Source organism: Papio anubis, chromosome 2 (assembly GCF_008728515.1).
Source record: "Papio anubis isolate 15944 chromosome 2, Panubis1.0, whole genome shotgun sequence".
Classification (NCBI taxonomy): Eukaryota; Metazoa; Chordata; class Mammalia; order Primates; family Cercopithecidae; genus Papio; species Papio anubis.
In genome coordinates this window covers 107,527,390-107,541,130 of record NC_044977.1, presented here as the reverse complement: position 1 = coordinate 107,541,130, position 13,741 = coordinate 107,527,390, and the positions used below count along the sequence as shown (strand labels likewise).

The window sequence follows — 13,741 nt, the reverse complement described above, 5'->3', positions numbered from 1 at the left end:
GTTATCGTGACAATTTTTTAAAACTGGTTTCACCTTTGACTTTGACTTTAGATCCGGGGTACATGTGCAGGTTTGTTACATGGGTATACTGCATGATGCCGAGGTTTGGGGTACAGTTGATCCTGTTACCCAGATAGTGAGCATCGTACCCGATAGTTCTACAATCCTTGTCCCCCTCCCACCTCTCACCTACAGTAGTCACTGAGGGGTGATAATATTTAAATGTAGCTTCTTCTGACTTCATGGGTGTCAATATGTCTGTACCTTAGAATCATCTGGGGAGTTCTGTGGCGGGCTAAGACCCATCCCAGATGAAGTAAATTAGTTTCTCTGAGGTATAACAGGTTATTGGTGTTTCTGGAAACTTCCCAGGTACATTTGAAGGTAAGTGTCCCAAAACCCCCACACCAAGAGATGCAATAGGGTAACGCGGTCAACAGGAGAAACCCCAGCCTTTGCCCTTCCACGCTCCTTCTTCCCCAGCCTGTGCCTGAGAAATCCCAACCACCCCAAGGTCAGGCAGTCACAGGGTGACCTCCCAGCAGTCGATGTTCAACTCTGCCACTCCACCCTCCGGAAAACAAGGAGAGACAGTGAAAAGCACATGTAAGCTGGTACTCACAGTGCGGTGATTTACCCACTCTCTGTGGCGATATTCCAAAGTCCCCCCTAATTCCCGGGTCAGTTGGCTTTTGTCGATGTAGCCATGAAGGTCAGAGACAGAGTTTACCATGATAATCTGTAAGGTAAAAGGATAATTAAACATATTCCTCATTGATCACTAAATAAGAGTTCATTAGGTTCTATTCTTATCATAATTATATCTTATATTCTATTATTATTTAAATGATACTTCAACCTTGCCTTATCAGGCATTTATATTTAAAAATGGTTACAGCCAAGCACAGTGGCTCATGCCTGTAATCTCAGCACTTTGCAAGGCGGAGGTGGGAGAATCATTTGAGGCCTGGAGTTTGAGACCAGCCAGAGCAACATAGCAAGACCCCATCACTAGAAAAATTTAAAAAAAAAAAAATTAGCCAGGCATGGTGGCATGCACCTGTGGCCCCAGCTACTCAGGTGGCTAAGTCAGGAGGATTGCTTGGGCCTGGGAGGTTAAGGTTGCAGTGAGCAGTGATCGCACCATGGCACTCCAGCCTGGGTGACAGAACAAGACCCTATCTCAAAAAAAAAGTTACTATATCCAGCAGGGAAATATTTTAAAGTCTCTTCCATTTTTCCCTTTTGAATGAGAAATACTAAAGTGTGGTATAGCCTGTGACGAAATGTTGACTTGGCTCAGGAAGCACAGTTCCAGGCTACCTAGAAGTCAGGCCTCACTTTATGTGAATTTTCAGTCAAAAGTTCCCAAGCTAAGGTACTTTCAGCCCCCAAAATCAAGTGTTGTGCTATGGCCTGAAAGTCTGCCATGAGAAGCCCAATCAAAGGTGGTTGGGTAAATGTCAAAATATAATTAGAATACAGGGAAACACACAGAGTATGCATCAAAAAGACTCACTACACTAATGCGCCCCGATGAAGAATATTGATGTGCCCCTACTTTAGCTTGCACAGAGGGGATCTGGAGGTAACAGGGCGTTGGGGTTTATAAACTAGTAGTTCTGCTTATGAGCAAACACCCACACATGCAGAGAAAGCTGACGCATCCCAAATTGCCCCTTTCTATTCCTTGGTAGTAGTTCTGGCCTGGGTGTGGTTCTGGCTCACTCAGTGACTGTATCACACCCTCTACTCACTCCTGAGCGGGACAAGCACTCCTCCTCACTCCTATCTCTGAAACACATCTTTGAAACCTTTAACTGTGACATTATATTTTTTCACTCCCTGTTGATTATTTTGAAAATTAACTCTCGGTCGGAGGACATAAGAATATGGACTTTCTTCTATTATTATAAAGTATTAGTCAAGGAATGAATTCAGTTTGGAATGAGAATATAAATTAGAGCCCAGCCAGGTGCAGTGGTTTGCACTTGTAATCCCAGCTACTCAGGAGGCTGAGGCAGGAGGACTCCTTGGGCCCAGGAATTTGAGGTTCCAATGAGCTGTGATCGCATCACTGCACTCCAGACTGGGTGATAAAGCAAGACCCCATCTCTTAAAAAAAAAAAAAAAAAAATCGTGGCCCAAAGTTTCCAGGTCAACATTATGCAATAAAACTGATTTATTCTTTTAACAGATATGTATTGAACTACTAAAAAAAGTGCCAGGTACTGAGGGATAATACTGTAAACAAGACAGACCCTGGTCTGGAGAGACTCAGGCTCCGTGGGATTTGATTACTACCTATCACCACCTTAACCTTGTCAGGCCCCACGTCTTGCTCCTCCACTTCTGAAAACAGTTCGAGGCTTTTAAAATTTATCTTTATAATATGAGAATGGATAAAAACCTGAATCTATCTGTGCCTTTCCCGCCTAAAAATTTTAAACCACTTATGGGAGTTTTTAAAAGGTTTTTATTCTTTCTAAAATTAGAAATTTTAGGACAGGTCATTAGAAATTATCAAACTAAAAATGTACTTTGCTTCTTGGAATATGAGTTACTATGATAATAATCGACATTTTAAAAAATACCCAATGTGCAACATTGTATTAGGCAAAAGTAACCTTGCACAGGGTCGGGAGTTTCAGAAACCTATCCTGCTAGGCTGCATATTTTCTGTACCATTAGGGAGGTGTGATATCCCACACTTGCCAAAACTGTGCTTTCTCATCTTAAGTTTTAGATGACCAAGAGGAATTTTAAGTTGAAAGCGAAAAGTGAAAATTAAAAACAAAGGATTATATTAGAAGAATCAATACTGTTAAGTATTGATCTGTAGAGTCAAAGCAATTCCATAATCAAAATCCCAGCCGACATTTTATAGAAATTAACAAACTGATTCTAAAATTCATATAGAAATGGGAGGCCGAGACGGGCGCATCAAGAGGTCAGGAGATGGAGACCACCCTGGCTAACCCGGTGAAACCCTGTCTCTACTAAAAAATACAAAAAAACTAGCCGGGCGAGGTGGGGGGCGCCTGTAGTCCCAGGTACACCGGAGGCTGAGGCAGGAGAATGGCGTGAACCCGGGAGGCAGAGCTTGAGAGCCGAGATCCGGCCACTGCACTCCAGCCTGGGCGACAGAGCGAGACTCTGTCTCAAAAAAAAAGAAAAAGAAAGGCAAAAGACACAGAATAGGTAAAACAATTTTGTAAAAGAGGAAAAAAGTTCGATGATTCACGTAAGTTTTGTCAATTTCAAAATTTATAAAATTACAGTAAAGAAGAGTGTGGTAATGGCCAAGGATGAACAAATAGATCAATGGAAAAAAAAAATAGCAAGTCCTGATAGACCCACATAAATAGGATCAATTGATTTTTTTAACTTTTTATCCTGTGAAGAGGCTGGGCACAGTGACTCACGCCTGTAATCCCAGCACTTTTGAGAGGCGGAGGCAGGCGGATTACCTGTGGTCAAGAGTTTGAGACTAGCCTGCCCAACATGGCAAAACCCCGTCTCTACTAAAAATACAAAAATTAGCCGGGCGTGGTGGCGGGTGCCTTTAATGCCAGCTGCTTGGGAGAGTGAGGCAGAAGAATCGCTTGAATTCGGGAAGCGGAGGTTGCAGTGAGCCAAGATTACACCATTGTACTCCAGCCTAGGCAATGAGAGTGAAACTCTGTCTCAAAAAACAAACAAACAAACAAAACAAACCACAAACCTTTTTATCCTGCGAAGTAATTATAGATTCACAGGAAGTTGCAAAGATAATTATAGATTAATAGGAAGTTACGAAGGCAGTACAGAGAGGTCCTAGGCACCTTCCACCCTCAATGGTTACATCTTACATAATTACAGTACAATACTAAGACCAGGAATTTGATATGCTTATAGTGTGTGTGTAGCTCTGTCATTTTCCCACATATGTTGTTTCCTGTACCCACCAGGACAAGCAAGATGCAAAACTGTCCATCGCCACAAAGACCTCCCTTGTGCCGCACCTTTCGGTCAACTCCCACCCCCAACATCCCTCCGTGAACTCCGGCAAACACTAATCTGATTTTTTCACAAAGGTGCAAAGGTAATTCAATGGAGAAATAATTCTATTTAGACAAATGGTGCTGAAACAATCGGACATTCATATGTAAAAATAAGAACCTTCATCCATACCTATGAAAGTAGCCAGAATCAAAACAGAGTCACTAGTATTAAAAAATAAATAAATAGGCCGGGCGCAGTAGCTCACGCCTGTAATCCCAGCATTTTGGGAGGCCGAGGCGGGCAGATCACGAGGTCAGGAGTTCCAGATCAGCCTGACCAACATGGTGAAACCCTGTCTCTACTAAAAATACAAAAATTAGCAGGGCGTGGTGGCACATGCCTGTAATCCCATCTACTCGGGAGGCTGAAGCAGGAGAATCGCTTGAACCCAGGAGGCGGAGGTTGCAGTGAGCCAAGACCGCACCATTGCGCTCCAACCTGGGTGACAAGAGTCTAAAAAAAAAATAAATAATAAACCTAACAAATAGGCCAGGGAAGACTGCAAAGAAAGGGTTCTCACACTTGTATGCCTGATAACAAAACTATCACAAAAGACTTCAAAAACCACAGCCTTGCACACAGGCCATTGCAACATTTAACTGCCTGTCCAATTTCCGATTGGCATCACTCTTGTTATTGATCTTTGTAGCCAGAAATAATGATCTCAAAACAATTATGTAATGCTCCTCAAGTTCCCTTTAAAAACCTTTGTCTCACTCTACCTTCCTGAATAAGCACATAGTTTACTATGACACACACATTCCCATTTCAATGCCCTATTCCTGAATAAATATTGTTTTCTTTTAGACAGCCTCTCCCTGTCTGTTATTTAGGCTGACATATCTCACATCTTATATGAAAATTAACTCAAAATGGATCATAGATGTAAACATGAAACATTAAACTTGGAAGAAAATGTAGAAGAAAACTGTGGTATAATAAGAAATTTATTTAGACTTTATCCCTGGTTCCTGGTACAGAGTTCCTAAAATCCTTATAATGTCTTAAGTGATAGGAGTATCTTTTGTTGTTTATAAGGGGCCCGTTTGGTCACACCTGAGTTTACACTAATGAGGTGACTCAGGCTGGGAACCCTAGATAGCTGCTGGGCAGAGCTGGTTTCCAGAAAAAAACAAGTGATTATAGTTTGGAATTTTCAGCCCCACTCACTGACCTCTAGGAAGGAGAGGATTAAGCTCTATAAAAACTCTAGAACAAGGAGATTTGAGGAGCTCCCATGTTGGTGAATACACCAAGGTATTGGAAGGGTGGTGTGCTGGAGAGAGCTGGGAAGCTCTGTGCACCCCACACACCTTGCCATATGCATCTCATTCATCTGGCTGTTCCTGAGTTGTATACTTTATAATAAACCAGTAAACATAAGTAAAGTGTTTCCCTAAGTTCTGTGAGTCATTCTAGCAAATTATAGAACCCCAGGAAGAGGCTGTCGGAACCCCCCCAATCCATAGCTGGTAGGTCAGAAGTATAGGACGCCCAGACTTAAAATTAGCATTAGCATCTGAAGTGGGGACAGTCTTGAGGGAATGAGCCCTTAACTTGTGGGATCTGATGATAACTTCAGTGTCTGAATTGAGTTGTAGAACACCTGATTGGTGTCTAGACAGTTGGAGAACTGCTTGGTGTGGGGAAAAAAAAAAAAAAAAAACACCCCACACATTAGGTGTCAGAAGTGTTGTCTGAGTAGAGAAAGTATTTTCTCAGAGAAATTTTAGGAGAAATCTTTGGGTTAGGCAAAGAGTTCTGTGATATCACACCAAAAGCATAACCCATAAAAGAAAAGCTGATAAGCAGGACTTCATCCAAATTAAACATTTGCTCTGCAAAAGACACTGTTTAGAGAACGAAAATCCAACCTAAAAACTCAGAGAAAATATTTGCAAGTCATATATCTGACAGTGACTTATATCCAGAACATATAAAGAACTCTCAAAACCCAACAATGAGAGAAAAAAAAAACCCAATTAAAAAAGGGCAAAAGATTTGAACAGAAGCATCACCAAAGAACATACACAGATGGAAAATAAACACATGAAAAGAGACTCAATATCATGAATCATTAGGAAATAGCAAATTAAAACCACAGTGAGATACCACAACATGCCTACTAAATGACTAATTAGAAAAAAATACCCTCGTTTTTGAAAAGGTGGTAAGAGTATGAAGTAGCTGGAATTCACATACATTGCTGGTGGGAATGCAAAATGATAGAGCCACTTCGCCAAAACGGTTTGGCAGTTTCTTTTAAAGTTAAACATAAACCTACTCTGTGGCCCAGCAAAAACATGTATGTGAATGTTTATAGCAGCTTTATTCTTTTTTTTTTTTTTTTTTTTTTTTTGAGATGGCGTCTTGCTCTGTCACCCAGGCTGGAGTGCAGTGGCATGATCTCAGCTCACTGCAACCTCCACCTCAGCAATTCTCCTGCCTCAGCCTCCAAAGTAGCCAGGACTACATCCACCCCTCACCATGCTCAGCTAATTTTTGTATTTTTAGTAGAGATGGGGTTTCACCAATTTGGCCAGGCTGGTCTCAAACTCCTGACTCAAGTGATCCACCCACCTCAGCCTCTCAAAGTTTTGGGATTACAGGTGTGAGCCACCATGTTTGGCTGCAGCTTTATTCTTAATCCCTAAAAACTAGAAACAACTCAACTGTTTTTTCCTGGTGAATGGTGAATGGATAAACTGGCACCTCTACAATGTGAGATAATATTCAGCAATGAAAGGAACGAACTATAGACATACCAAGCAACATGGATGAACCCCAGCTGTTTTACGCTACGTGAAAGAAGTTAGACTCCAAGGCTACTCAGTATACACAGTCATATGTCACTTAATGATAGAGATCAATTCTGAGAAAATCGCCATTAGGCAATTTCGTTGCTGCTCAGTCGTAAAGTGCACTTCCACAAACCCAGATGGTACAGCCTGCTACACTCCTGGGCTAACTGCTTGTACAGCATGTTACTGCACTGAATACTGTAGGCAAGTATAACACAATGGGAAGTATTTCTGCATCTAAACATATCTAAACATAGAAAAGGGGCCAGGGGCGGTGGCTCATGTGTGTAATCCCAACACTTTGGGAGGCTGATACAGGAGGATCGTTTGAGTCCAGGAGTTTAAGGCCAGTGTGGGCAATACAGGGAAACCCCTGCCTCTACAAAAAATAAATTAAAAAAAAAAAAAATCAGCTGGGCATGGTGGTGTGCACCTGTAGTCCCAGCTACTCAAGAGGCTGAGGTGGGAGGATAGCTTGAGCCCCAGAGTTTGAGGTTACAGTGAGTCATGATCACGCCACTGCACTCCTGCCCAGGTGACAGAGCAAGACCCTGTCCCCAAAAAAAAAAAAAAAAGGAGGCCGAGGTGGGTGGATCACTAGGTCAGGAGATTGAGACCATCCTGGCTAACACGGTGAAACCCCATTTCTACTAAAAATACAAAAAGAAATTAGCCGGGCGTGGTGGCGGGCGCCTGTAGTCCCAGCTACTCGGGAGGCTGAGGCAGGAGAATGGCGTGAACCCGGAGGCGGAGCTTGCAGTGAGCTGAGATGAGGCCACTGCACTCCAGCCTGGGCGACACAGTGAGACTCTGCCTCAAAAAAAAAAAAAAAAAAATTTAAAAAAGTACAGTAAAAATACAGTTTTATAATTTTATGGGACCATCGTTGTATATGTGGTCCATTGTTGACCAAAACGTTGTTATGCAGCACATGGCTGGAATTGCATTTGTATCACTCTCTGCAAAAAGTAAAACTATAAGGATGGAGAGCCAATCAGTGGCTGCCAGGGATTAGGGATGGGGAGAGGGGCTGGCTACAAAGCAGCACAGTGAGGAAGTTTTGCGTGGTGATGGGACCGTTCTGTATCTTGATTGTGGTGACTGAATAACACCGTGCATTTGTCAAACTTCATAGAACTGTACACCAAAGAGAGTGAATTTTACCTGATGTAAATTTAAAAATTTCAAAAATAAACGAGAGGCAGTTTCCCCACATATTTTTTTCTTCTTTTAATCTTTACAGGATAGAAAATTTTAGAAAGTTTTTATATTCTATATAGTGAAGAAAAAAAGCAGAATAATTCTAATCATCAAACCCACAGGACACACTGAGCATGTAAAACTGGCCTTAAAACATTTTTTCTGTGTTTTCTTGGATTCTGTTTTTGTCTATCTGGCATCCTGTCATCACAGGTCAATTACATGAGCCACATTTTCTTATTTTCTGTACTGTTGAGGCTCCAGCATTTGTGGCCTCCATGATTAGGAAGAGACTGCCCCACCACCCCCACCCCAGGGCTAACCACTTCTTAGAGACTGTGAAGGGGTTAGCTGGGAGCAGGTCTTTCATATGCAAAACAACCAGTCTCAAATCCAAATCCCCAACCACCGCCTTATCAAACTCTCACACACCAGGCCAATGTTCACCTTGCCCTAAGTCATCCCAGGGCCAGGTACCAAGTAACAAAGGGACAACCCTTATACCCCAAAGACTGCAGGAGTTATTCTAACTAGTCCGTACTAAATCCTGCCTTGCTTTGCCTGCAGAAACTCCAGTAAACACTCTGGCCTAGACTTTCCTCTGCCTCCTTCTTCTGCCTCCTGACCAAAGCTTGGTGCTTCCCCAGTGGCCCATGTGGTGTGAGGTGACCCCGACCTCTGGGACATGTGAATATAATAAACTTCTTCCTTCCAAACCTGTCTCTTCATGTGGCCCCACCAACTTTACCATACATGCATATTCTTGGAACAATTGTTAAAAGCTAAAAATGTCGTGTTTCTTTTCCTTTTCTGTATACATTTGTGTTCTTATCTGTAGATGCTTAAAACCGTTATTTCAAAGAAATACATGGTTTTTTAACTGCACAAGAAGCATTTCCTGTATTGTGACACAAACTCCATTTTAAGTAACCAGTTTCCACGATCATAGCCTCTTCAGGAGTTTTACAAGACTGCCTTGGTGACTTCACATTAACTGTTTTGTGGGGCTGCTATGAGTACAGCTGTTCCAGAACAGGGAAGTGCCTGGCCAGCAACAGGGACTCAGAAACCATCTACTGGGAGGCCAAGGTGGGAGGATGACTTGAGCCCAGGAGGTTGAGGCTGCAGTGAGTCCTGATGGTGCCACTGCACTCCAGCCTGGGTGACAGAGCAAGACACTGTCTCAAACAAAACGAAACAAAAACCAAAACCATTTACTACATCAAAGTACTTCCCCTCCATAGATAAAGGTAGAGGGGGGATGTCACTTGACTACAATTACATCCTTGGCCCACCTGATTCCTACACCAGTCAGGCAAAATAAACTCCTTTCCCCGCAACACGTGAAAATATAATTATCTATCTAGAAATGACCAGGAAGATGTTATAATATAAGAGAGGCTAGGAAGCTACAAAGTAAAGTGCTAATATCACAACCACGTTTTAAAATAAAGAAGACAAACTGACAGTTTGAACTGTCATTGAGAAGGCAACACGTATTTCGAAGTTAGATTTCATCAAGCTTGGTGACTTCAGACTCTGCCGTTTCTGGAGCATCAGCGCTACCAGGGAGTGTGACCTTGTGCTTCAGGTGAAATGGTAATTTACGGGGTGAACTTGCATTAAAGAATGCCCTACTCAATGTACCCAGGGTTTGGGTGACTGAGAGCATTTTCAAAAGTTGATTTTAAGTTTAAAATCAAAAGCAGGACACGTAGGGAATCAACCTACACTACCACAAATAGAGGTAGCTAAAGTCAGAGTATTGAGATAAAGTAGATGTTCAGTCCCTCCTAGGTATAGATGCACCATGTGAAAAGGAGGGCGTAAGTCACAAATGTATCTGTGTACATATAAGCATGCCTAGATCATATGTATAATATGTATAAAACACATGTGTTTTATGTGCAATCAGGGAAATATGCATGACGTTTGGTCAAATGCTCAGTTCCAATTCCAAACGTTTTTGAGTGGCAAGAAGAATTGATGACTCTTCATTTCTGAAGGGGAGGCACGAAGGGACTCATGAGGATGATGACAAGTCATTGGCTTCTTGTTGGTCTCCATCTCTTTCCAAACATCAACAGTTACTCAAGTTAGGAAAACTGAGCAAAGAACTCAGGCCTTACATTTTCCTTAAACACTCAAGTATTTTAAAGATGAGTATTTAAAATAGAGTGGGAAATTCATTTTGAGTTTGGCTAATCCCCAAAGTAGAAAAGAAATGATTTTCAGAAATCTGATTATTAATATAAGACAGAACCCAAACAAGGAAAATAAGAGTGGGAAAGGAAAGAGAAAAATGAGAAAAATTCCTTGTCTAAGATGGCAAGTCTTCACTGAGATGGGTTAACCATTCTTTCAGAGCAATTTTATTTATTTATTTATTCATTTATTCATTTATTTATTTATTTATTGAGACAGGCTCTTGCTCTGTCGCCCAGGTTGGAGTGCAGGGGTGCAATCTTGGCTCACCGCAACCTCTGCCTCCTGGGTTCAAGCAATTCTCCTGCCTCAGCCCCCGCAAGTAGCTGGGACTACAGGTGCATGCCACCACGCCCGACTAATTTTTGTATTTTTAGTAGAGACAGGGTTTTGCCATGTTGGCTAGGCTGGTCTTGGACTCCTGACCTCAGATGATCCGCCCACCTCAGCCGCCCAAAATGTTGGGATTATAGGCGTGAGCCATGGTGTCCGGCCCTCTTTCAGAGTAATTTTAATTAAAGCTATTTTTTGTTAATTTTGAATGGATAATATTTATAGATAGTAATAAATTTGAACAGAAAAAGTCTATCTAAATAGAAAAATCCTCCCCCTTCCCACTTACCCCCAGCCATCTAGGTGGAGATCCAGAAGGCAACCAGTTTAACCAGCTTCTTGTATATCTTGTGTATCCTTCTCAAGATGATCTATGCACAATCATATATAAGGCCCTCTTATTTTATCCGAATGGGAATCTACTGGATATACTGTTCTCCCCTTGACTTTACCCTCACTTAAATACACATCTTACATGGACTGAAATTTAAGGTATCAGTATGAACTTGTGATTTCTAGAATATTTGTAATTACAAATATGTACATGTATATGTGCATATACATGCATATATTTACAGCTGCTGTCTGCTGAAAGAGCCTACAAACAAAGATACCAAGTAGTAATAGCACATCTTGCATCCAGATCTTGGACTCTAATACTTTTCAACACCAAAAGGAACCAGGGCTCTTGAGAGAAATGGCTGGTAACAAAGCTGGATCAGAGCATGCCTGAGAGGGGCCTAGATGATCACATTAGGCCAGAAAGTAAGGAAGTGCCAAAAAAAAAATGATAGGGACATGTCACAAGGACACAAGAGTCAGCTTGAAGGGGTTCCCACTGGCCAAATCTGGGACAGCTGGAGCACCACAATAATTGAGAGCAGCAATGAATTACAAACCACTGAAAAACTAAGAATCCAAAACTATAATACACAAATAGGGGAGAAGGGAAAGCTGTAGCTTACAGTAAAATACCATCATTTACTGATTAGTAAATGATGAGAGTGCTGGAGTTGGAAAACCATTATTTTGCAACCAATAAATAAAGGTTGTTTCAGGCAAGAATCTTCAATGGATATTAAAGAGAGATTGGACTTTTTAGAGGAGCAGATATTTGCATGATCTTAAAGTGTCTCTGCAAAGATTATTAGTTGCAAGGGAAAGAATCTATTTAATATTTGGGAAAGTGGACAACACTTTGACTAGGGGATCAAAATTCACATCACCAATAGGGGACAGACGAGCACCGTGGGCTTCCAGGCAATACTCCGAGAAGGACATGTATCACTTAAGTAGCATAAAAGACGAAGAAAGGGCTGGATGCAGTGGCTCACGCTTGTAATCCCAGCACTTTGGGAGGCCAAGGTGGTTGGATCACCTGAGGTCAGGAGTTCGAGACCAGCCTGACCAACATGGTGAAACCCCATCTCCACTAAAAAAAAATACAAAAATTATCCGGGCGTAATGGCAGGTGCCTGTAATCCCAGCTACCCAGGAGGCTGAGGCAGGAGAATCACTTGAACTTGGGGGGCAGAGGTTGCAGTGAGCCAAGATCACGCCATTGCACTCCAGCCTGGGCAACAGAGCAAAACTCCATCTCAAAAAAAAGATATGGAACACTTCCTAGAAAGTTCCTTTTGTCTCCTTCCAACTAGTCTCCACCACCCTCATTCCTAACAGCAGCCACTGTTTTGATTTTCTATCACAACATAGTTTTGCCTATTCTTGAACTTTTTCTAAAAGGAATCATAATCATACTGCTTAATGTCTAGCTTCTTTCTCTCAAGAGAATATGTTTGAAATGTATCCATGTTGTTGAACGTATCAGTACTTCACTCCTTTTTATTGCTTAATAGTATTACATTATATAAATGTGCCACAACTTATATATACTTCTCCGTTGACCAGCTGATGGACATTCCTGTGTATGTCTTTTTGTGAATTTGTGTTTTCATTTCTCCTGGTTGGGTCATAGGTTAGGTGTATGTTTACTTTTAAAGAAACTATCAGTCGGGCACAGTGGCTCACGCCTGTAATCCTAGCACTTTGGGAGGCTGAAGCGGGTGGATTACTTGAGGTCAGAAGTTCAAGACCGGCCTGGCCAACATGGTAAAACCACATCTCTACTGAAAATACAAAAATTAGCTGGGCGTGGTGGTGGGCACCTGTAATCCCAGCTACTTGGGAGGCTGAGGCAGGAGAATGACTTGAACGCAGGAGGTGGAGGTTGCAGTGAGCTGAAATTGCACCACTGCACTCCAGCCTGGGCAACAGAGCAAGACTCCATCTCAAAAAAAAAAAAAAAAAGGAAGAAAAAAAGAAACTATCAGCTGTTTCCATTGTGGTTGCACCGTAACTTACCACTTTTATTGGCTACAAAGTACACTGATTGGGTAGATAATTATTTATTTAACCAGTCCCCTATTGTCAAGCATTAAGTTATTCTCAATCTTTTACCTTTATAAACAGCTTAATAATGAACATTGCTGTCTAAGCAGCTTTGTCCAGATGTGTGAAAATATCTATAGAATAACTCTACAGGTGGGTGAAAGAGGGTGTACATTTGAATTTTCTATAAATACTGATAATTAATCCTTCACATTGCTCATTACCAACTCCATTCCTACCAGTAAATTATAAGAGTGCTTGTTTTCTCATATCTGTTTGCCAAAGTTATAGGTAAAATTTTGAATCTTCTAGTTTTGTTTTTTTCTTCTGAGAATCACAATGTTGACTTTTTACTTTAGTTTCCTGTATTTATGTCACCCCTATATTTCAGATCTGTGTTTTGTTTCACCTGTACAATTTAGCTTCCTCCCAAGTCCCTTTCTATCATTTTAGACACCACCTTCAGACGAATTTTACCATGTCACTCCCCAGCTAGAAAACCTTCCCTGGCGCCTGGTGTGGTGGCTCACGCCTGTAATCCCAATACTTTGGGAGGCCGAGGTGGATGGATCACCCGAGGTCAGGAGTTCAAGACCAGCCTGACCAACATGGTAAAACCCCGTCTCTACTAAAATACAAAAATTAGCCAAGTGTTGTAGCGGATGCCTGTCATCCCAGCTACTAGAGAGGCTGAGGCAGGAGAATCACTTGAACCCAGGAGGCGGAGGTTATGGTGAGCTGAGATTGCGTCATTGTACTCCAGCCCGGGT

General features: G+C 41.9%; 1 protein-coding gene across 2 annotated transcripts in view; it reads right to left on the bottom strand.

Moving 5' to 3' along the window:
- The window catches only part of MCF2L2 (MCF.2 cell line derived transforming sequence-like 2), a 253,043-nt gene that overhangs the window by 140,903 nt on the left and 98,399 nt on the right, over window positions 1-13,741 (bottom strand). For both annotated transcript variants that reach the window (XM_003894766.5, XM_021934624.2), the window contains exon 6: window positions 623-739. In XM_003894766.5, coding sequence (XP_003894815.3) covers window positions 623-739 — 117 coding nt within the window. The remainder of the gene's footprint in view (window positions 1-622; window positions 740-13,741) is intronic.